This window comes from Hemiscyllium ocellatum, chromosome 9 (genome assembly GCF_020745735.1).
Source record: "Hemiscyllium ocellatum isolate sHemOce1 chromosome 9, sHemOce1.pat.X.cur, whole genome shotgun sequence".
NCBI lineage: Eukaryota > Metazoa > Chordata > Chondrichthyes > Orectolobiformes > Hemiscylliidae > Hemiscyllium > Hemiscyllium ocellatum.
The window spans coordinates 73791820-73814273 of record NC_083409.1 but is presented as its reverse complement, the minus strand read 5'-3'; the positions used below and the strand labels follow the sequence as shown (position 1 = coordinate 73814273).

General features: G+C 39.2%; 2 protein-coding genes across 3 annotated transcripts in view; one reads left to right on the top strand and one right to left on the bottom strand.

Moving 5' to 3' along the window:
- zyg11 (zyg-11 family member, cell cycle regulator) overlaps positions 1-12781 on the bottom strand; it is a 67741-nt gene extending 54960 nt beyond the window's left edge. The window contains exons 1-3 of one of the 2 annotated variants that reach the window (XM_060829834.1): positions 12533-12781; positions 8229-8394; positions 1872-2629 (exon numbers count right to left, since the gene is read on the bottom strand). In XM_060829834.1, coding sequence (XP_060685817.1) covers positions 1872-2629; positions 8229-8394; positions 12533-12535 — 927 coding nt within the window. In that variant the 5' untranslated portion in view covers positions 12536-12781. Of the gene's footprint in view, positions 1-1871; positions 2630-8228; positions 8395-12116; positions 12145-12532 lie in introns of those variants that run through there. The other variant, XM_060829835.1, reaches the window with a different exon arrangement.
- Positions 12782-12990: 209 nt separating this feature from the next.
- Positions 12991-17455, top strand: LOC132819102 (cytochrome c oxidase assembly factor 7). Its single transcript, XM_060830473.1, has 3 exons — positions 12991-13311; positions 15001-15141; positions 17001-17455. Exons 1-3 carry the CDS (start codon positions 13206-13208, stop codon positions 17447-17449), a joined length of 696 nt encoding a protein of 231 aa, XP_060686456.1. The 5' UTR covers positions 12991-13205; the 3' UTR covers positions 17450-17455.
- The last annotated feature ends 4999 nt before the right edge of the window (positions 17456-22454 follow it).

Below are 22454 nucleotides of genomic sequence, written 5' to 3'. Positions count from 1 at the left end.
GGTAAAGTGTTGGAAAAGGTTATAAGAAATAGGATTTATCATCAAGAAAGGAAATAAGTTGATTAGGGATAGTCAACACTGTTTTATTGAACACAACCTTATTGAATTCTTTGAGAAGATGACCAGACAGGTGGATGAGGGTGATGTGGTGTATATGGATTTCAGTAAGGCATTTGATAAGGTTCCGCATGGCAGGCTATTGCACAAAATAGGGAGGCAAGGCATTAAGGGTGATTTGGCAGTTTGGATCAGAAATTGGCTAGCTGAAAGAAGAGAATGTGGTGATTGATGGGAGATGTTCATCCTGGAGTTCGGTTACGAGTGGTATACTGCAAGGATCTGTTTTGGGTCCATTGCGGTTTGGCATTTTTATAAATAACCTGGATGAGGGTGTAGAAGGATGGGTTAGTAAATTTACCAATGACACTAAGATGGAGTTGTGAATAGTGCCGAAGGATGTTGCAGTTTACTGAGTGTCATAGATAAGCTGCAGAGCTGGGCTGAGACGTGACAAATTGAGTTTAATGCGGAAAAGTGTGAGGTAATTTACTTTGGAAGGAGCAACAGGAATAAAGAGTACAGCGCTAATGGTAAGATTCTTCATAGTGTAGATGGGCAGAGAGACCTCGGTGTCCATGAAAGTTTCCACCCAGATAGATAGGATTGTTAAGAAGGCATATGCTGTTTCGGCTTTTATTGGTAGCAAGATTGAGTTTTGGAGCCATGAGGTCATGTTACAACTGTACGAAACTCTGGTGCGGCCGCATTTGAGTGTATTGCATGCGGTTCTGGTCACCACATTATAGGAAGGATGTGGTAGCTTTGGAAGGGGTTCAGAGGAGATTTACTAGGATATTGCTTGATATGAAGGAAAGGTCTTCAAACAAAGGCTGATGGACTGGAGGCTGTTTTTGTTAGACAGAAGGAGGTGGAGAGGTGCTTTAGTTGAGACAAAAGATAATTAGAGGGTTAAATCGGGTAGACAATGAGAGCCTTTTTCCTCAGATGGTGATGGCCAGCACAAGGGGACATAGCTTTAAATTGAGGGGCGATAGATATAGGACAAAATGTCAGAGGCAGTTTCTTTACTCAGTAGTAGGGGTGTGTAATGCTCTGTCTGCAACTGTAGTAGACTCGCCAACTTTCAGGGCATTAAATGGTCTTTGGATAAACATAAATCGATGTAAATTGAATAGTTTAGGCTGGATGGGCTTTTGATTGGTTTCACAAGTTGCTGCAAAATCAAGGGACAAAGGGCCGTAATGCGCTGTAATGTTCCATATTCTATAAAAGGTTACGGATGTGCAATCAGCTGATGTTAAATATGTAGACATGGAAGGTCAATCACCTAAAAAAAAACACTGCAAATTTTGCTCTCCTTTGCACCACAAAATTGCAACAGTGCAGAAAGAGGCCATTCTGCCCATCATGCCTGCATACTGGTTCTAATCTCCTGCCTTGCCCCATATTCCAGCACTATCCAAATCATTCAAAGCCTTCTTGAATGACTCAATTGAGCCTGCTTCCACCACTTTTCCAGACAGTGCATTCCATACCCCAACTACTGGTCATTGAAAAAAAAAACTTGTTTCTCTCCCTCACAGATTTATAAACTACGTCCTCTGGTTCTACACTTCCTCACAAGGGGAAAACGTTATTTCAGAATCCAACAGGAAAAGTTGTCTTCGGAACTTTTTGTTTTAATAAGATCACCTTACATTCCTCTCAACTTCAATGGATACTCCAAAGATTTTTTCAAAATATTCTGCAAAAACATTTGAATTAAAAAACCTTGTAAATCACAGTTTAACCACCAGAACCAAGTGTGGAGACAAAGTCATTACTAATAAAAAAAATTAAGGAAAACCAACCTTTAAGCTCCCTTCTCCAGAAAGAAAGTCAGAATACCCAGCATCAGTTGCCAGTAAGCCCATGAATTGCATTGTAGGCCGATGCTGGACAAATGCCTGAACAGCTTTATCGGTGATGTGCTTCCTGCCAGAAATATCCAAGGATCGGAGATTAGGTAGTATGCCGGGCAGTTCTAGCAAACGAAGTGCGATGTCAGAGGTAAACTGCTTATCATCAGAAATGTCTAGATGTTGCAGCAGTGCCAGTTCCTTAATAATTTCCAAAATCTGTGTAGTTGTCATCTTCAGACATTTCAGGTGGTGCATGGTCAAGGATTTTAGCCTATCTTTACAGGTCAGAAGTGATGTGATGTCTGTAACAGAAGTATTTGAAATATCTAAACTTTCTAACCTTGGAAGAGAGGCAACATCTCTAAGATCCTCATTATAGAAGAGAACGTTGGTCACACTTAAAACACGCAGGCCAGTTAACTGGCTGAAGCATCGCTCATACGGGTCTTCCAGAGATAATGTTAACGAATTCAACATAAGACACTGCAGGTACTGTTGATTCCATTTGTTTGTGACCAGTGCATTTACAATGTCAGTTATCGTGATGTCTGCATTTACACCAGAAGCATCCAGATCAATAAGCTTGTGATGACAGAATGCTTTCCTGAATGCAACTGCTGATAGTTTAGCATTTCGAATACAAGCACGTTTCAAGCGCAGCAGATCATTCCTGCGGAAGATACCCACAGTCTTTTCATTAAGCACACCTGTTATGGGAATATAAAAAGAAAGAGAGGCAGTCATCAGTAAACTGAAAGGGTTTTTGTTCAATGTAGAAAGGGAACGTTGATGGAATCCAGGACAGGTAATTGAACATTATTGGAAAATCCCTGCCTCAAATGAGTGTCCTTTGCTACATTGTTATAAAATTTTCCATTTCTCACAAAGGTTAGCTAATGAGTAAAATAGGCAATACAAATGCGAATTCTGAGTAGTTTATTGCTGCAGATACAATTTCCTGACAGCAATATTAGGGTACTCAATTTCACTTTAAGACAGTATTTCATAATTGAACACAAAGGAACTATCTGACTTCGAAGACACTTCCAGCAAATCCAAAAGATGATTTTTTAGAAAAAAATTTAAGGTCTGTCATATGTACTGTATGAGACTGGAAGAAGCTTTCGTACGCCATTCCTCACTGACATTACTATTTCTCTCAATGGTGCTCCATTATTAATTTGCTGTCGTGAAAGTTCAGCTAAAACAATAGATTTAACAAATGAAGGATTGATAAACAATACTTTCAAGTGTACGTTAATTGGTATAAAGAAGCACTGATCATTTCTGATTAACAGTTATCTTGATCAGAGCACATAGGTCCACACAATCATCTGTGAATGATTTAACCATTTGCAATCTATCCTTATCAAGTGCTCAGAATAAGCACCAAAAATGAACCATGATGACTTCAGCATAAGTTTCCTGGTGAGATTTTACAGTTTTAAAACAAGGTTAAGCAGCTGATTTTACACAGAAATAGAACAGATCTTCACTGATTTGTATTTCTTTGCAGATTACATGCATTTTACATGAATTCAGAGGAGAAATTTAGGTCTTCAATGGTTTTTTTTAAAAACTCAGGTGGGATTGGAGGATATAAATATCTCCAGAGAGAAAAAAATACATTGATTGGTCGTTAATTGATTGACAGAAACAGTTGTTCTGAACTGCCATCAAGCTCATGCCCAAATGCCTTTTTCCTCTAAACCAGTCTTCACACATTCTTTTTACCTGTTCCCAACAATATTAAAACCATCACATCCCATCCAACTATTCTGACGTGTAGGCAACTTAGAAGGGGTTGAGGAAAGAAAAAAAAACAGTACAAGCACTTAACTAATGATAAGCATGCACATCTTCACAAGTCAAACTTCAATATGTCAAGCAACTAGAGAAGCAAATTATCGCTGCAACTAACTGCATTGTGGAAATTCACATCTCTTACATGAAACCTTATCCAGTATTTCCTGGTACAAATGAACATAAAAATTAAACAGCAGAAGTCAGTCTTCAAGCCTGCTCTATAATTCAATAAAATCATGGCTGATATGTTTGTGTTTAGACTACAACATTCCCATGTGCTCCAGGTAACCTTTGGTTCTAATTGCCTGAAACAAACTACTTTGCTCAACCTTAAAGATATTCAACTACCCATCTCCAGTACTTTCTGAGAAACAGACCAACAAAGTCTCACAGGCTTCAGAAAAAATGAAGTTTACCTTGCACCTAAAAGGGGTACTCTTAATTTTGGAAACAGTATCCCCTGGTTCTCGATTCTTGCTGAGGAAACCTTTTCCACATCAAGACAAATTTATGCACTTCAATTAAGTCACCCTTCACTCTTCTAATCTACAGAGGTAACAATCCCAGCCTGCCAACTTATCCTCACAAGGCAACCCACTTCTTTAGGTATCAATCCAGCAAACTTCCACTGAAGCATCTCCAACATACTTGCATCCACCCTCAAATAAGACCAAACCACAGTATTTGAGATGGATTTCACAAATGCCCTGCATAACACCCTTACTTTCTGCACAGTTCCTCCCCTAATAAAGGATAACATTCTATTAGTCTTAATTGCTCGTGTACCTAACTTGTTGCGATTCATGTATTAGGACTACTTAGGTTCCTCTGAATCATGGAATTATGCAGTTATTCTTCTTTTAGATAATACTCTGCAATATCGCCATCTGCATTCTTCACAACACCTGCCATCAATACTTTTAAGAACAGGAAGAAAAAAAATGAAAAAGCAAAATCCCTTTTATCCTTGACCCTACTCTAACAATCAATACTATCCTTGTCAATCATCTACCTCAGCTACTTTCCATATTCTTTCACTCCAGAGAGCCATCAAAAAATAATCTGTCCAATTCAGCTTTAAACATATACAACTACTCACGATCCACAATCCCCATGGGCTGAGAATTTCAAAGATTTACAATCCTGAGTGAACAGATCTCGCCACATCCCAATCCCAAATGATGTTCCCAGGTTTCCAAAACAAAGGAAAATAACCTCTCACTGTCTGCCCTGTTGAGCCCCTTCAGACCCTTACTGCTTCAGTGAGAACATCTTTTATTTTTCTTAACTTCAAAGTATTCAGGCTAATAAACTTCACCTTTCACCCAGTAACCATATATCTAAGGCAAGTAAGAATGCTATCATAAAACAGAGACCAGAACTGCGCACTATATACTAGGCCGTATTCCTGATGAAGGGCTTATGCCTGAAACATCAACTCTCCTGTTCCTTGGATACTGCCTGACCGACTGTGCTTTTTCAGCACCATACTTTGAATGTGATCACTAAAACTCTGTACGAGGGCTACAAAACTTCCTCATTCTGAGACTACAATAAGATATCCATGTTGAACACCAGTTTGAGGAAGCATTGAGGTTGACAAGTCTACAGACTATCTCTGCATAGAGGATTTCAATGTCCATCACCAGAAGTGGCTCAGTGGAACCCTAGACCAAATCAGCAGAGTCTTAAACAAAAATCTGCAGTTGTTGGTGAAGGACATAACTCCATACAAAAACATACTTGACCACATCCTCACCAATCTGCCTGCCACACAGACATAACTCCCATAAAAGTGTACAGTGGTTAAGTTTCACCTTCACACTTAGGTTACGCTCCATTGGGTTGTGTGGCATTATCCCACTTAGCACAGTGATAATGTCACATAACATGGAGTATCCTAACTGTGAAAACAGAACTTTACTCCTGTAGACTTCAAACAGATCGAGCACTCAGGACAGAGCTTCTTTACATTCTCATCCCCATCAGCAAGGTCTCAGGAATCTCCACTTCTTCCAGCGAAGAAAAAAGTGCCTGAACCATCCCCATTCACCACTATCTGGCCGAGCTCAACCTCACTCAGAACAACTTCTTTAAAAACTCCTTTCACTTTCTTCCGGTCAAACATTAGGCCCATGCGGATATTCATAGCTGCACAATTATGTCTGTCACTTTGTGGAATGCATGGAACATTCCTTGTTCTAGTCCTACTCCAATCTCCACCCCCAACTCTTTCGCCATATCATTAAAGTTCATCGATTTCACTTCCAAATTCCAACCCGCCCTCACCATCATCGCTCTTTTCGCTTCCCTTCCTTGACATCTGCATTCATTTCTGGGGATAGGCTGGTCTCATATCTGCTACAACTCCCATAGTTCCCTGGACTATATAGCCTTACACCCTGATTCCTGCAACGATTCTATTCCATTCTCCTAGTTCCTCCATGTTCTGATGATGCCAACTTCAATAAAGGGAACCTCCAAAACCTCCTCCCACAACTAAGGATTTCATAGCACCTAGCTGAGAGGACCATCAGCCAGGTCCAATCCATCTCCCACTCTTCAGCCCTCTTCTGTCCCACAATAGTGATAGGGTCCTCCTTATCCTCACCTAGCATTCCACGAGCATTCAAATTCTTATACACATTCCCTCCCAGCAGTCTTCTGCAAGCACCATTTCCCCCCAGGACACCCTGGTCCACATCCTTCACTCCCAACATGACCGTATGATACCATCCCATGCAATCACAGAACATGTAACACCTGCCTGTTTACTTCCTCCCTCCTCACCATCCAAAACCACAAACACAACTTCCAGATGAAGGTGCACTTTACAGGCACTTCACTCAATCAATATCAAGTTCAACAATTCTTGAGCTTCAGGAATCATCTCCCATGTCTTTACCTAGACCCCACACACCAGCCCTTGTCATCACATGAGCTGATACCACACAACACATTTGACAATTGCCCTGGGTTGGGTTGGGGGGGGGGGGGAGGAGCTGGGTCGGACAGGGGAGGTTGGGGTCTCACATGCAGTGTGTTGCTGTCTAGTCTCCTGAATAGGGAGTGGACCTAGCAAGTGCTGGCTGTGTCAATCTCAATGAACAGGTGTGTGTGTGTGTGTTGGGGCTGGGGGGGGGTAATGATATGCTGCAGGACCCTTACACACAAGAGTGTGTCTGCTCAGAAAGAAACACTGAGACAGAGAGGGGGAGTAAGGCAGGCAGAGCAAGCAAAAAGGAACTTCAGAAAACTCCAATCCCTAGAGGAGAGGCATTGAATCAATTAACCGAATAATCAAATTATCAGAACAAAATAGTGCCAGCCTATCTCATTCAGATAATCAAGTTTCCTCTGTACACCATTTCAGCCACATCCTGTATTCAATTGATACTAATATATTATTCCAACTGCACTAGCCATTCTCTTGTTTAATGTGACACCTTATTGATGGTCTTTTGGAGGTCCAAGTGCACTATCTCTACTGGCTCACTATTCACATGCTCAAAACCCAATTAATCAAACATGATTTCCTTTTGTAAGTCTATGTTGACTCTCCAATAATAGTCAAATTTCTTAAATGAGTTAAGATCTCTTAATAATACATTCCAACATTTTCTGAAAACTGGTATCAGATTCATTTATTTTTGGTTTCCTTTGTCCTCTCCAACTTTCTTGAATAACAACAGTTGAAGAAAGCGCAGTTTTAAATCATCACGCTAAATGGTTTTGTTAAACAGGATTAGTAAGAACATTTTCCACATCCCTCACAGCATTACTCTCCCCAGCAAAATACAGTCCCTTTACTTTTGCAATGCATATCATTATCTGGTGTACTAATCTAAACTCAGAATATTTTTAAAACGATGGTACAACATATAAGACTGTTTTTTAATATTTCACTTTTGATATTTTACCTTTGAGAATAATTAAAAAACAAAATTCACATGAACAATAAAGGGCGTAACAGGGCGAGAGAATAACTAAATAATTATCTAAAATTAAAAGCAATAGATAAAGTCTACATCTAGAAGCTAATTTATGCATTGACCATAAAACTAGGCTCTCACCTGAGCTCCAGCTGGTGTGCTTACAAAAGGAAAAATAAAAATGGCTTATTCCTGATGAAACATTTATCAAGCCACAGTGGCATCAATTATTACTGAATTCCAATTAAATCACCATCCATTTATTTTCAGAGCTCTGTGCAAACATCCTTTAACTCTAACCCAGGGTGCCCACAGGTTGTCTCAGAGGGTAATGCAAGTATGTTAATATTATGCTACATGTCTTAAGTTTGACTAGGTTTATCTTGGTGTTATTACACACAAGCCATTGCTAGTTTAAAATCAACTGAGTGAAATGCCAACATACTCAAGGAGTGAGAAAGCTGAAATTTATTTCTCAATTTGAAATATCAGCATAGCCAGATAGTCTACAGCTGAGAATTTTTAAAGTTGATATTTAGAAATAAAATAAACTGACATTTTGTCTTACCATTCAATGACATTTTTTGCAGCAGACGATCTGCCAGTTCTTGTGGAAACACCACAGCTTCCTTGAGACAGAATGAGCCATCTGTCCTCTCCCTACAAAATGTATCCAAGTTCACCCTCAAGAAATCTAAGCATATATCAGTTAATGAAAGGGGAGAGAAATCTTCCTGTTGATAGAAAAGAAAGAAAATCAATTAGAAAATTTTTTGATTTATGTATAAAATCAGTACATCTATTTGTAAAATCTTACAACAAAACTCTTCAGAAACTACAACATTTAGGACTGTGAATTTTAATCCCTCTCCTCACTCCAACAATAAAAATATAATATGACACTTCCAAAGCATTCATAGTCCCATACAATATTAACATCCATTGAGGCTCCCATTTCATTTGATAATAGAACCTTTACAATAAATTACTGCCTTGTAATTACTCCTTCTGATGAACCACCTTCCTCTAAGATTTCAGCAATATGATCTTCCCGGAAAGTTAAATAACACATTACAAACACTTCAGAATCCTACAGATATATGCTTCTTGTCGAACTAGCTGCACTGAACACATTAAAACTGGCTGCAGGTTGGTAGCTGGTAGTCATTAAAAAAAAAATCAGGATTTATAAAATAAAAGAGCCAGTAATTCGAAAGCAATATTGGCAAGTTTTCATATTCATTGTTCACCCTTCAATTTTATAAATGCAATTAAAATGTGAAGAAAAGTTTCTGCGTACATTCCAAAACAATTATACTATTGTGCAGTGCCATTGCGGTAAAAATATTATGGAGCTACACATTAAACAGGAACATAAAATACTACTAAAACTCTGGTACAATTCATTGCAAGATAGTAATTTGAAGTCTTCCATATCCTAGAATTCAAAACCAATTTCAGTGAAAGTTAGTGGAAATTTTTCTCTCACTAACTTTCACTGAATTTGGTATTGAATTCTAAGATATAGAATTCAATAACAATTTCAGTGAAAGTTAGTGAGCAAAAAATTCCAAGTGAGAGAATTATTTAATGCAAAATTATTAGAATACAGCATTTATCCAATTCATTCAATAGGTAGAGAAAACTGCAAAAGTAAAGCTTATTTCAACAAGTCTCCAATAATTAAAATTTGAAGAAATTAGGCTACTTGTAATTACTTACTACTTTTCAATGTGAAAGAGGCTGATCAGCAGTAAATAAAGACTTGTCTACTTACAATTAAGCCCATTTTTAACACTTAAATGTGAATAAATGACACAACTTATTCTGATAGGTTTAGTAATTGCACATGTGCAGATATTAGTATTTGCTGTCTGAACCAATCTTTCTCAAATGATTAACACTCACACTAACGCTGTCAAACTCAAAGCAATATTTATACTATTAGAGAGAAATCAGAGTTAATATTTTGGGTCCAGTGACACTTCTTCAGAATGCTTCTGAAGGGTCATTAAACCTGAAACATTAACTCTGATTTCTCTCCACAAATGCTACCACACCTGCTGAGATTTTCCAGCAATGTGATTTTGTTTCTGATTTCTAGTATCCACAATTCTTTTGTATTTTTTTTTTAAAACTTGTACCATTGATATTTTTTAAAAAGATGTTCATCCTAAAATGAAAACTGAATTATAATGAATACTACCATGCTCTATGGTATGAAGTGCTGACAGCAACATGTGCAATTGCCCTGATGAAACAACCATTTCAGATCCTTAGTATTTCAAGTATTCTAAAAAGGAAAAATAGATCTAGGATGTAACCCATTGACATGTTATGCAGTGTGTTTTCAGAAACTACTTTAAAGAACTCAGACTACACTGGCTGGGCCAACATTTAATGCCTATTGCCAGATGCCCTTGAGAAGATGGTAGTGAATTGTCTTTTTGAACCACAGCAATCCATTTGGTATTGGGACAACAGTATTTTGACCCAACACTGAAGAAACAGTAATATATTCCATATCAAGATGGTGAGTGGCTTAGAGGAGAACTTGCAGCTGATGATGTTGCTGTGCACTGTCCCTCTGTGTAATAATAGTCAAGGGCTTGGAAGGTGCTGCCTAAAGAACCTGGAGTATTCCATCACACTTCCAACTTGCTTCTTGTAGATGGTAGACAGACTTTGGAAGCCCAAAAGGAGAATTACCCACAACAGGATTCCTAGCTTTTGGATGCCACAGTATTGAGATAGCTAGTCCAATTCAGTTTGTGGCTAAAAAAAGGTGAAATAAAACAAATATATACTGACTTTGCAATAATAGTCTAAATATGGCTTGAATCCAGAGTTAGGACATTAAAGGTGGAGTGAGCTTCTCTGAAAATTACAGTTTTGGCTGGCTCCAGAATCAGTTTCGCATTGGGAGCCAATTCACACCCTATATTTAGCAGGAGTGAGAGCACAAACTGCATTTTGAAAAGGTCACCTTAGCACTGTGAACAAATGTCAACGTAGTACTTCCCTTACACCCCCATTGGACAATTTCCCATTATCTAAATTTAGACATTTCAAATTGCTTAAAATACTGCTAACTTGAATGTCAGAAGTGTACACATATATGTAATAACTTGCTTTGACAAGGAGTAAGCTATTTGGCCATTTAAGGCAGCTCAACTTTTCCTCTCTCGCTTGCACCTCACAAACAGCGATTCCCTTGCCTCCTCAAAAACATCAAACTCAGACATTAATTAAATTTAAAGATCCAGCTTCCCTTGAGAAAAGAGATCCAGATGTTCAACTCTCAGAAAACAAATCTCATTGCAGTCTTAAAAAGTGAGAACTCTTGCTCTTAAATTTTATCCCCTGGTTTTAGTGACATTCAGACGAGGAGACATCCTCTTGTTTCCATCTTGTTAAGTTCCCTCAAGATGTTATTTTTCCAATAGGCTCATCTAATTCTTCCAAACTCCAATTTATATAGAATCTGTTCAACATTTATGCACACAATAAGCTCTTCAATCCTAATACAAGAAAATTGATCACAGTTGAAAAGTTATAAATTGTAAAATTCTTGTTCAAACGTCCAGATTTCAAAATTCAATCTGATGTTATCTACTTACTACCATTTCCTTTTCCACAATTTCTACATCCTTTCCCATCAAAAGCACACTGAACCAAATTGGAAACAAAAAAAGACCGTAAGGCCAGAAAGTACCCTTTCACATCCTCCTGTACATTTTACCATCTAATACATTAATGTGAAATAATTATATATCACAGTGTTGGTGAAATTTCTTGGAGAGGAGATCTGTTTTAGCTACATATCATCAGGAGTCTGGGCAGAATGGGGCAAAACTGTTCCCCACTATTGAAAGGGCCAACACAAAGGTCACAAATTTAATGCAAGTACCAAAGAAGCAAAAGGAAGTGGTAGGAGAAACAAAATCATTAGCGAGTGGCTGAGAAGGTACTGCCCTGTTGGTCTGGTGGAAGCAAGTTCAATCGAGGTATTCAAGAGGGACTTAGACTGGTAATTGAAAAGGAAGAATGTGTAGAGTTACGCATAAGAGGCTAGGAGAATGGCACTCAATGAAACGCTAATTCAGAAGTAATACTACGGACCAAATGGCTTCCTTGTCAGCTGTAACAATTCTGTGAAATAAGCAAGACGATCATAACCGTTGACTATTTTGCAAGATATCCTGTTGCTATTGCCAGCTACATGATTGACACATTCACAAAATGGCTTTGATTTCATAATTATAATGCGAAAGCAGTTTAACATGTCGAATATTAACAATTGTACAAAACCGATGAACAGTGATGTTTTAAGTACAATACTAGAAAAAGCTTAATCACAAGAATCAAACAGGCCTATGAATGGATTACAATAGTATTTGTTGCTGTAATTTGGACACTTTTACTCCAATTCAGTGAAAGTTGTAAATTAACTCACCATTTCACACGGACAGTGGATTCAATTAAATTCATTTTCGCATGTATTTCTGAAGTACCAAAGGAAAAACTGAGATGCAAATTGGAAGGTATGTATGATACACACATAATGAATTGAGTGTGCGCGTTGTGAAAATAATTTTAATACTGAACAAAATGAGTACCAAAATAATTAATTATCCAAGTGAACTGTCCTCAATTCATTGTTTCACGAAACTAACATCCTTTCTGACTAACAGATCTTCGAATCGATTGGCATGGTGGCCCAGCCGCTTCAGGCATCAAATTTTAAAAAGCCGATCAAAGCATCTGTCAGGGAGCTGAGCTAATCCAGACTGAGGGTGGTGTCGGGTCACGAGCAGCAACGTTCAAAAATTCCGAAAATCGTTAAACTTAAACATCACGTCGTTCTCTTACCATGGCGACAAGCGGCGGCCGCGAGACTAAGGCAGCTTCCGAAGGAATGAAAACTTGAACATGACTGGAAGAAAACAACAACCCGACAAAGATTTATTCACACTAGGCGTGCACCTTACGAAGAGCGGGTCATTTTCGCAACCTAACTGCCGAAAGTATGTGTTGTTTTCTTTCAGATTTCTCTAAACAACAGCAAGAATTGTATGTTTATTTTGTTTATATATACGCCATGCAAATAATTCCAGACCCTATCACCACCCGGAAACACTTCCAGGGCTGACAGGACAACATTTAACCCCGCCTTATCAATCCCTACAAACCCATTGGCTATCCTCCGCTGTTCTTCATTCACCGTTCCAGGTCATCCGTTCGAGCTATTGGTTGGATTAGTTGTCAATCAGATTGGGTCGCCGCTATTGGCGGTCCCCTTTGCCCTGGTCGCTGAGGTTTGACGGTGATGCCCAGAGACAGATGTCGGTAAATGGAGAGAGTTGGACAAGGTACGGCGGAACGGAGTGGTTTGTTGATGCACTGTCAGTGAATGAATGATTTCCGGTTTTCATTGCTAGGTCGTACAGCATTGAGCTGGTAAAGTGGCGGCTTTACCTGTGTTGGTAATTGATCTTGGAGTTAAAGCGAGGGGGCAGTTAAGGCGCTGCTGGACTAATGAGCGATGGCTGGACTTATCAATTTCCAGAATGAAGCAGAAGTGAGAGAGTTTCTGGATAATTTAGGCATCGAATACACTTACCAGTGTTACAGAGAGAAAGATCCGGAAGGTAATGAATTAAATCAGCCGCTTCTAAAACTGTATTTGATAATTTGTAAGATTATTTAGCACTGGAGGAGACCAATTGACTCATCCTACCTATAGCACTTATGTAAAAGTTCTTGTCTCATAGCCCTGTTAAAATAGTATGCAAATCTTCTTTGCGACTTACTTTTGATTCTACTTCCACTATTTTTCAAGACAAGTGGCGTGTTCTTTTTTTAAAAAGGAACAGCATTGTCATGTCTTGACTCTTTAAAAGTGTTGCTTTTAGTTCTTATTTTCGACAAGTACAAGGCATGGACTATATGTAGTCAAGTTAAATGGCTTCATTTTTTTCCAATCAATTATTTTGAAACTTTCGTTGATGTGCAGGTCACGTGAGCTCCTTACAAGTACGACATGAAATTTCTAATGAAGAATAAAATTGTTAATGTAAATTCCTCATATTGTACATACACTAATACACAGTGGTGGTGCTGCCGAGTCACTCCTGAATGCAATTGCAATACGAGATTTACATTGGCAATTTGAATTAAGAATGTGTGGACTTTGGAATTTACAAGTGTATGGATTTAAAATGGGAAATGTTTTGTGTGTGCACCTCTCTAAGCTTATTCCACGTGATAGATATGCTTTGCCTTGATTGTGTGTGCAATGCCTAGGTCTAAATTCAAATCTTAAAATAATGTGGTACTAAATAAAAACTGAAAGATCTACAGATGCTGTAAATCAGAAACAAAAGTAGAAATTGCTGGAAAAGCTTAGCAGGTCTGGCACCATCTGTGAAGAGAAAATAGAGGTGATATTTTGGGTCGAGTGACCCTTCCTCAGAACTAATGGGTCACTTGATGTGAAACATTAACTCTGATTTCTCTCCACAGATGCTGCCAGACCTTCTGAGCTTGTCCAGTAATTTCTGTTTTCCTTGCTAAAAATAGTGTGTGAGCTTGTTCTGTCATGTTTTCCCTCACTTGCACTTAAAGTTAAATTTCTCTCAGTTTAAAAAAAACTGAGTTTATCTTTCCACTTAATGAGTGGGGAACAGGCTGAAAGGCTGTTTGACCCACTCTTCTTCTTATGTCCATTGTATTGTCATGGTACAAGTAAACCAAGCATGATTGTGTGCAATCTTTTTCTTCAACTGTTTTCACAAAGTCTCTGAAGTATATAACTATAAAATAATTTGGGTGGCATTTATGCCTCAAAATGTAGCCAGACCCATTTCTTGAGATGAGTTTTCAAACCCCCATTAGACTTGAGAGTTTCTGATGGCAAATTTAAATCAACCAGCTGCCAGAGGTATACTCCCAATTGGCTATTGACTGTTACACAATTGAATTTTTTTTCTTAAATTTCCATGTTACACAGGTAGAGTGATTTGATGAAAACAAACCTAATTGGAAAAAAATAACACTGAGGTCACTTTCTCAAAACTAGTACAAAATGAGATGAAGTGCATGTTCTGAGTTGAGGACTGTTTAAAATTGATTCTTATTTTTCAATGGTTTTACAATAAGTAAATCTACTTGTGGTTATCACAGTATATCACATTATTTAACCATTTTTAATTGAAAACATTTTAAGTAAATCTGTTAAGATTGCTTAGCAGAACAGTTGGAGTATATGTATGTTTTTTTTAAAATTAACAAAGACTTCTTGTGATACTTTTTTCATAAAGTTTAACACTTTTTGTCAGGGTGTCAAAGGCTTGCTGATTACTTGGAAGGGATTAAAAAAAATTATGAAGCAACTGCTCAGGTATTGAAACACAACTGTGAGGAAAACCAGCACGGAGAAAGCTGCTATAAACTTGGCTCTTATTATATAGTTGGAAAAGGTACAGTGTGTCTTTTTTCGCCCTTCCATTTCTACTTTGATATGCTTACTTGCATCAGCATTGTTGACAGTCTATCAATTACAGAGGAGATTTCTAAAATATGTACAGGAGTTGAGAGTACAGTTACCTTTAGTCATTGGAAATCAGATGATAGCTTGCTAGAGCTCTATAACACTGAGTTTTCTTTTAAAAATGTGAAAAGCTCACTGAAGTAGACAGCTACAGTCACGCTTTGTTCAGAAGTATGCTAAATAGTAATATTACTTACTAAGTAGTGTAAAACTAACAACGTATATTTTACATCACACCATTTAATGTGATCATGGCTGATCATACAAATTTAGTGTCCAATTCCTACTTTCTCCCCATACCCCATTTGATCCATTTAGCCCCAAAGACCATGTCCAGCTCCCTCTTGAATATATGTAACAAACTGGTACCAACACCTTTCTGTGGGAGAGAATTCCACAGGCTTACAACTCTTGAGTGAAGAAATTCTTCCTCAACTGAGTCTTGAATGGCTTACCCCTTATTCGCAGACTGTGATGCCTACTTCTGGACTTTCCCAACATCAGGAATACTCTTCCGCATCTAGCTTCTCCAGTGCCATCAGGATATGATATGTTTCTGAGATCTTCCCCCCCCCCCCCCCCCCCCCCCCCCACCTCATTCTTCTAAATTCCAATGGAAACAAGCCCAGTTGATTCAGTCTTTCTTTATACATCGGTCCTGCCATTTCGGGAATCAGGCTGGTGTACCTTTGCCAAACTCGCTCAATAGCAAGAATCCTTCCTCAGACTAGGAAACCAAAACTGCACATAGCACTCAGGGTGTGGCCTCACCAAGGCCCTGTGTAACTGCAGGATGACATCTCTACTGCTACACTCATCCTCTTGCTACGAAGGCTAGCAAACCATTAGCTTTCTTTACCACCTGCTGCACCTGAATGTCAACCTTAAGTAACTGTTTCATCATGACACCCAGGTCTCGTGACACGTCATCTTTTCCTAAACTGCCACCATTCAGATAATAGACAGGCAGCAGGATGGAAGAACACAGCAAGCCAGACAGCATCAGGAGTTGCAGACGTCAATGTTTCAGGTGTAACCATTACGATAATCTGCCTTTCTGTTTTTGCCACCAAAGTGGATAACCTCACATTTATCCACATTATATTGTATTTGGCCACTCAACCAGCCTGTCCAAGTCATCCTGCAGCCTTTTAGCATCCTCCTCACAGCACGCCTTGCCACTCAGCTTAGTGTCATCCACAGATTTGGAGATTTTGCATTCAATTCCTCATCCAAATTGGTAATGTATATTGTGAACAGCTGGGTTACATTTGACCGCAATGCTGTAAAACTGCAGCCTCAGTCACGAAAACACATTCCTGCGCTGATATGGGGACCAAATTGAGCATTCATTGATTCCTATTAGCTTGATGTTCATTGTTGCCACCAAGTCTGTTCAATATTGGTACCCATGCCATTTAAAAAAACATACACTTAAGAAAAATACTGTACCACCAATCATTGTAATTTTAAATTACAATCTGCACCAGTAACATACCTTTTGATTAATGTATTATGACTGAAGTTGCTGATAGATCAAGATGAAACATAACTGCAGAATTAGTACACAGGCATTATGCTTTTCACACTTCAATTTGAAATAAAACAAAACTTAATCCCATTTTGCTGAAGTCCTATTAACACTTAATCTGACAAAAGAATAATGTATACAACCACTGCCTCACTATCATTAGTGGGGAATTGGCTAAAACATCACTCCTGTTTTTCTATGTAGTTATGAACAGTGACATATCTTCAGAATAAATCTGAATGTTGTCTTTACCTCAGGTGGATTACAACAAAATCTGAAGACTGCCTACGAATGCTTTGTTAAATCATGTGAAAAAGATGGTAAGAAGTCAGTTGATGCTTGCCATAACGCTGCATTGTTAGCTCATGATGGACAAGTATTCGATACGAAACCAGACTCTGTGAAAGCCAGAGATTACTACACCAAAGCCTGCAATGGAAATTTTGCACCCAGCTGTTTCAATCTAAGTACCATCTACATCCAGGGAGCACCAGGAGTGACCAAGGATATGGGCAAGGCCCTAAAATATTCTCTCAAAGCATGTGATCTAGGGCATATCTGGGCATGTGCAAATACAAGTCGAATGTACAAATTAGGAGAGGGTACACCTAAAAATAATGAAAAAGCTGAACTTTTCAAAAACAGAGCAAAGGAATTACATAAGGAGCAAAAGGAATTTTCACAGCAATTAAAGTTTGGACAGTAAAATCAAGTTTTTGTTTAGTTGATATTTTTTATTGATGTAGCTGCTCAGTAAAATTATATTACTATGTGCAAACTTTGAGGACAGATTTGGGTTCAACAGTGATTTGAGACCGTACGCGATGCTAAACTAGCATATGAATTTGGTCAGACGAAAGTGAAATCAATTTGTGATTGGTACTTCTAGAACAGTCTCCCAGTAGCAAACTCATTCTAAAGAGCAATGGGAGAAGAAAATACAAGTTTAAGAGAATCAGAATTCTTTTTCAATAAGCAAAAGATTTTGAAGTATATAAAATGCACATTTATTGATCAAATTCTAATTATTTTAAAATGCTCATTTGTCTGGTGGCAATGTGTGAAGAAAGTGTGTCCAGCTGCATTTTATTAGAATTTATTTTATTTATTAGACTTAGTGTGGAAACAGGCCCTTCGGCCCAACAAGTCCACACCGACCCGCCGAAGCGCAACCCACCCATACCCCTATATTTACCCCTTACCTACCACTACGGGCAATTTAGCATAGCCAATTCACCTGACCCGCACATCTTTGTGACTGTGGGAGGAAACCGGAGCACCCGGAGGAAACCCACGCAGACACGGGGAGAACGTGCAAACTCCACACAGTCAGTCGCCTGAGTCGGGAATTGAACCCGGGTCTACAGGCGCTGTGAGGCAGCAGTGCTAACCACTGTGCCACCGTGCCGCCCACGGCTGGAGCTGTGGGTAAATTCACTACAGAGCATCCGCAATGCTGAACCTGTTGTGGATGGCACATTCAAAGAGGTGGTCATGCCATAAGTGAAAACTGAACAGACAAAAAAGGCATGATTGACCACCAGGCAGAGTAGAGGAAGGCAGGTGGTTCAGAAGTCCCCACTTTCTAACAGAGATTCTGTTTTGGATACTTTTGGAGAAACTTTATGGCACCATGAGTTGGTCTGCTGCATAAGCTGGGAGGAAGATAATGGCAGGGCTATATATAGGGAAGGGAATAGATAGGTAACTGCAAAAGTGACTGCAGGTACTAGTGAGTTTTGAGAAGATTTGTAGCTCAGGTTGAGGTTCTGATGTACGTTTGTTCGCTGAGCTGGAAGTTTCGTTTTCAGGTTTCGTCACCATACTAGGTGACATCATCGGAGAGCCTCCGATGAAGCACTGGTGGTATGGCCTGCTTTCTATTTATGTTTGGGTTTCCTTGGGTTGGTGATGTCATTTCCTGTTCTTTTTCTCAGTAAATGGGATCCAAGTCAAGGTGTTTGTTGATCGAGTTCTGGTTGGAATGGCATGCTTCTAGGAATGTTCATGCATGTTGCTGTTTGGCTTGTCCTAGGATGGCTTGTCTAAGTGATGTCCTTCCTCATCTGTATGTAAGGATACTAGTGAGAGTGGGTCATGTCTTTTTGTGGTGTTCATGTATCCTGGTGGGTAGTTTTCTATCTGTTTGTCCATTGTGTGTTTGTTACAGTTCTTACTTGATATTTTGTAAATGTTATTAGTTTTGCTAGTTGTCTGTTTAGGGTCTTCCAAATTGATTAGCTGCTGTTTTAGTGTGTTGGTGGGTTTGTAGGCTACCATGATGCCAAGAGGTCTGAGTAGTCTGGCAGTCACTTCCGAGATGGCTTTGATGTAGGGGAAAGTGGCAAGGATTTCTGGATGTGTTTTGTCTGCTTGTTTGGTTTGTTGCTGAGAAATTGGCGGACTGTGTTCATTGGGTACTCGTTCTTTTTGAATACACTGTAAGGTGATTTTCCTCAGCTCTGTGTAGTTCCTCCATGCTGCAGTGTGTAGTGGCTCATAGAAATGATGATCTAGTGCAGCTTCATTTGTGGATGTTGGGATGACTGCTTCTGTTCGATATTTGATCCGTTTGTGGCGTTTTCCTGTAGACGCTGGTTTGAAGTTCCCCATTGGCTGTTCACTCTACTGCAACATCTAGGAATGGCAGTTTGTTTTCCTCTTTTTTTTTTGTGAATTTTATGCCAGTAAGCGTATTATTGATAGTCTTGAAGGTTTCCTCTAATTTGTTTTGTTTAGTGATGACAAAGGTATCATCCATGTAGCGGACCCAAAGTTTGGGTTGTTATCATTGGCAGAGCTGTTTGCTCGAGTCTCTGCATTACTGCCTCTGATATTGGAGATTCCATGGGTGTTCTGTTGGTTTGTCTGTGGGTTTTGTTGTTGAAGATGAAGTGGGTGGTAAGACATAGGTCCACTAGCTTGATAATATTGTCCTTGCTGATGAAATTGGTTGTGTTCGGTGTATGTGTCTTTGGTTCTTCTAATGGTGTAGTCAGTGTTTCCTTGGCCAGGGCTGTTATGTCAATGGCATTATTTCATCCTTTTCTATAATGGTGTCTTTGGTCTTCAGGAATTCTTGGGGTGGAGTGGTGTGAGTCTTCTACTAAGTGTTTTAGTCTTTTCTGTAGCTCCTTGGCCAATCTGTAAGTTGGTGTTCCAGGTAGCGAGACTATTAGTCTGAGCGGGGCTCATGGCTTGTGAATTTTGGGTCATCCGTAGAAGTGTGATGTGTTGGATCCGTCTGTTTTCATTTTTTGGAAGTCGGTCTTATTACTCAAACTTCTGAAGTTTTTTGAGTAGGACTGTGATTCAGTTGTCTAGTTGTGGGGTCGGGTCGGATACAAACTTGTTTGTATCTGCAAGTAGTGCATTCGCTTTCGCAATGTAGTCTCTTTGATTTAAAATGGCATTCCAACCGGAACTCTATCAACAAACACATTGATTTGGATCCCATTTGCAATCCCTGAGGGGGGGAAAAAGGAACAGGAAATGACATCACCAACCCAAGGAAACCCCAAAACACAAACAGAAAGCGGGCCATACCACCAGTGCTTCATCCGGAAGCGCTCTGATTATGTTACCTAGTATGGTGATGAAATATGAAAACGAACCTTCCAGCTCAGCGAACAAACCTACATCCAGACTCCAGGTACATTGACTTCCTCATTCCAGGATCAAGGTTGTCATTGACCAGTTGCAAGGCATTCTGAAAGGGGAGGATAGATATTGGTACCATGGCACACAAAAAAGGGCTGAGGTCCTGTAGCAGAATTTACAGACCTAGAAAGTAGATTAAAACACAGGACCCAAAAGGTAGTAACCTCTGGATTACTTCTGGTGTTAATTGTTGGTGATTTTGGACATAGGAAGTTAGTCTAGATGAATATATGGCTAGAAAGATATTTCAGGGACTGTCTTTTAGAGTGGTAGGACCTTTACAAGATGGATGGGTAGCACCTGAGTGGAAATGAGCCCAGCAGCCTCAGCGAGTGGTTTACCCGAGCTGTTGGGGAGTTTTTAAACTAACTGGACAGCGAGATGGGATCCAGAGAGAAAGGTAAGCAAGGGAGATGAACAGCCAAAATTGGATGGGAGTTGAGAAGGCATAGAATTTATAGGCTAATTAGGGCGTAACAGAGTTTGTGAAGGTTGGATGATATTTAGTTTTATTATAAGGAGCCTGAATAAAGCAAATGCCTTGAGGGCACAAATCAAACATGGGTATGATGTAATTGTTTTCATTGAGACATAGTTAAGAGAAGGGCAGCGTTGGCAGCTAAGTATTCCAGGATATTTGGCCTTCAGATGAGACATGGAAGGTGGTAAAATAGGAGGGGGTGTCGCAATATCGAACATGCAAGAGGATACCTGATGAATTGTTACGTGCTGGGAAGCACCAAGGATCAGGTGGACTTTGGTGTGCACGTATACCAGTCCCTTCAGGTAGCAGGACAGGTAGATAAAGTGGTTAAGAAGTTATATGGGATATCTGCCTTTATTAGCTAAGGTATAGAGTTTAAGAACAAGGAAATGTTGCTGGAACTGATGAAGTGTTGGTTAAGCCACAGCTATAGTATTATGTGCAGTTCTGGGTTCTACAATATAGGAGGAATGTAATAGCACTGGAGAGGGTGCAGAGATTTACCAAGATGTTGCCTGGTATGGAAAGTTTTTTTTAGTTGGGAAGAAAGGTTCAATTGACTGGATTAGTTTTCCTTCAAGCAGAGAAGACTGAGGGGGGGGTACATGATTGAAATATATAAAATTTTGAAGGGCGATTGGAAGAAACTTTTCCCCTTGGTCAAGGGGTCAGTGACTTGGGGCATAGATTTAAAGTAAGGGGAGGAGGATTAGAGAGAATGTGAGGAAATTTATTTTCACCCAGAGGATGGTGGGAATCTGGAACACACTACCTGTAAACGTGATTCGAGCAGAAGTTCTCATAACATTTCAAAAGCATTCGGATATAAACTTGCAATCCCACAGCAAACCATGCAATGGATCAAATATTGGAAAAACGGAGTTAGAATAGTTAGGTGGTTGTTTTTGATGATTGCATATTGAAGGGTTTTGTGAGACATCTGTATGACTATATAGAATCATGTCAAGACTAACCTAAGAAAGACATGTCAGTTAAGAACAGTTAGGACAAATCTTTAAGGGGCTAATTCTGTTTTATGAATTTACATATAATTCTTTTTTGACATAATGATACCATTTTTTTTAAAAAAGGAGTTTCAAAAAAAAAGGATAAGTTGCAGTGGAGAAACCAGGGGGAAAAAAAAAAGTAATTTTAGGGCAACATGGATTGGAAGATGGCTAGAAAATGGGAAACACCTTTTTATTTATCCAGTCTGAACAGGACCAGAACTGATGTCCGAGGGAAAGTATTTGCTAGTGCAATTGAGAAGGTTTAAACTAAAATGGCAGGGGGCTTGGGAACCTATACATGGGAGATAGAAGAAAGGGAAACAAAGGCAAAAACAAGAGACTGAATTGGAAATAAGAAAGTGATAGACAGAGAACTGAAGCCAGAGATTAGGCAGTCCTAGATTGGGTATTATGTAATCAGAAAGGAATAATTGTGTGAGGCCTCTTGGGGATGAGTGACGATAATGTGATAGAATTTTTCATTAAGATGAAGAGTGACATACTCTATTCTGTATCTAGGGTCCTGAATTTAAATAGAGGAAACTTCAATGGTATGA

Coding starts and splice junctions, on each gene's coding strand:
- LOC132819102 (XM_060830473.1), top strand. CDS start 13,206: ATGGCTGGACTTATCAATTTCCAGAATGAAGCAGAAGTGAGAGAGTTT. Junction 13,312..15,000: donor CAGAGAGAAAGATCCGGAAG/GTAATGAATTAA, acceptor ACTTTTTGTCAG/GGTGTCAAAGGCTTGCTGAT. Junction 15,142..17,000: donor TTATTATATAGTTGGAAAAG/GTACAGTGTGTC, acceptor TCTTTACCTCAG/GTGGATTACAACAAAATCTG.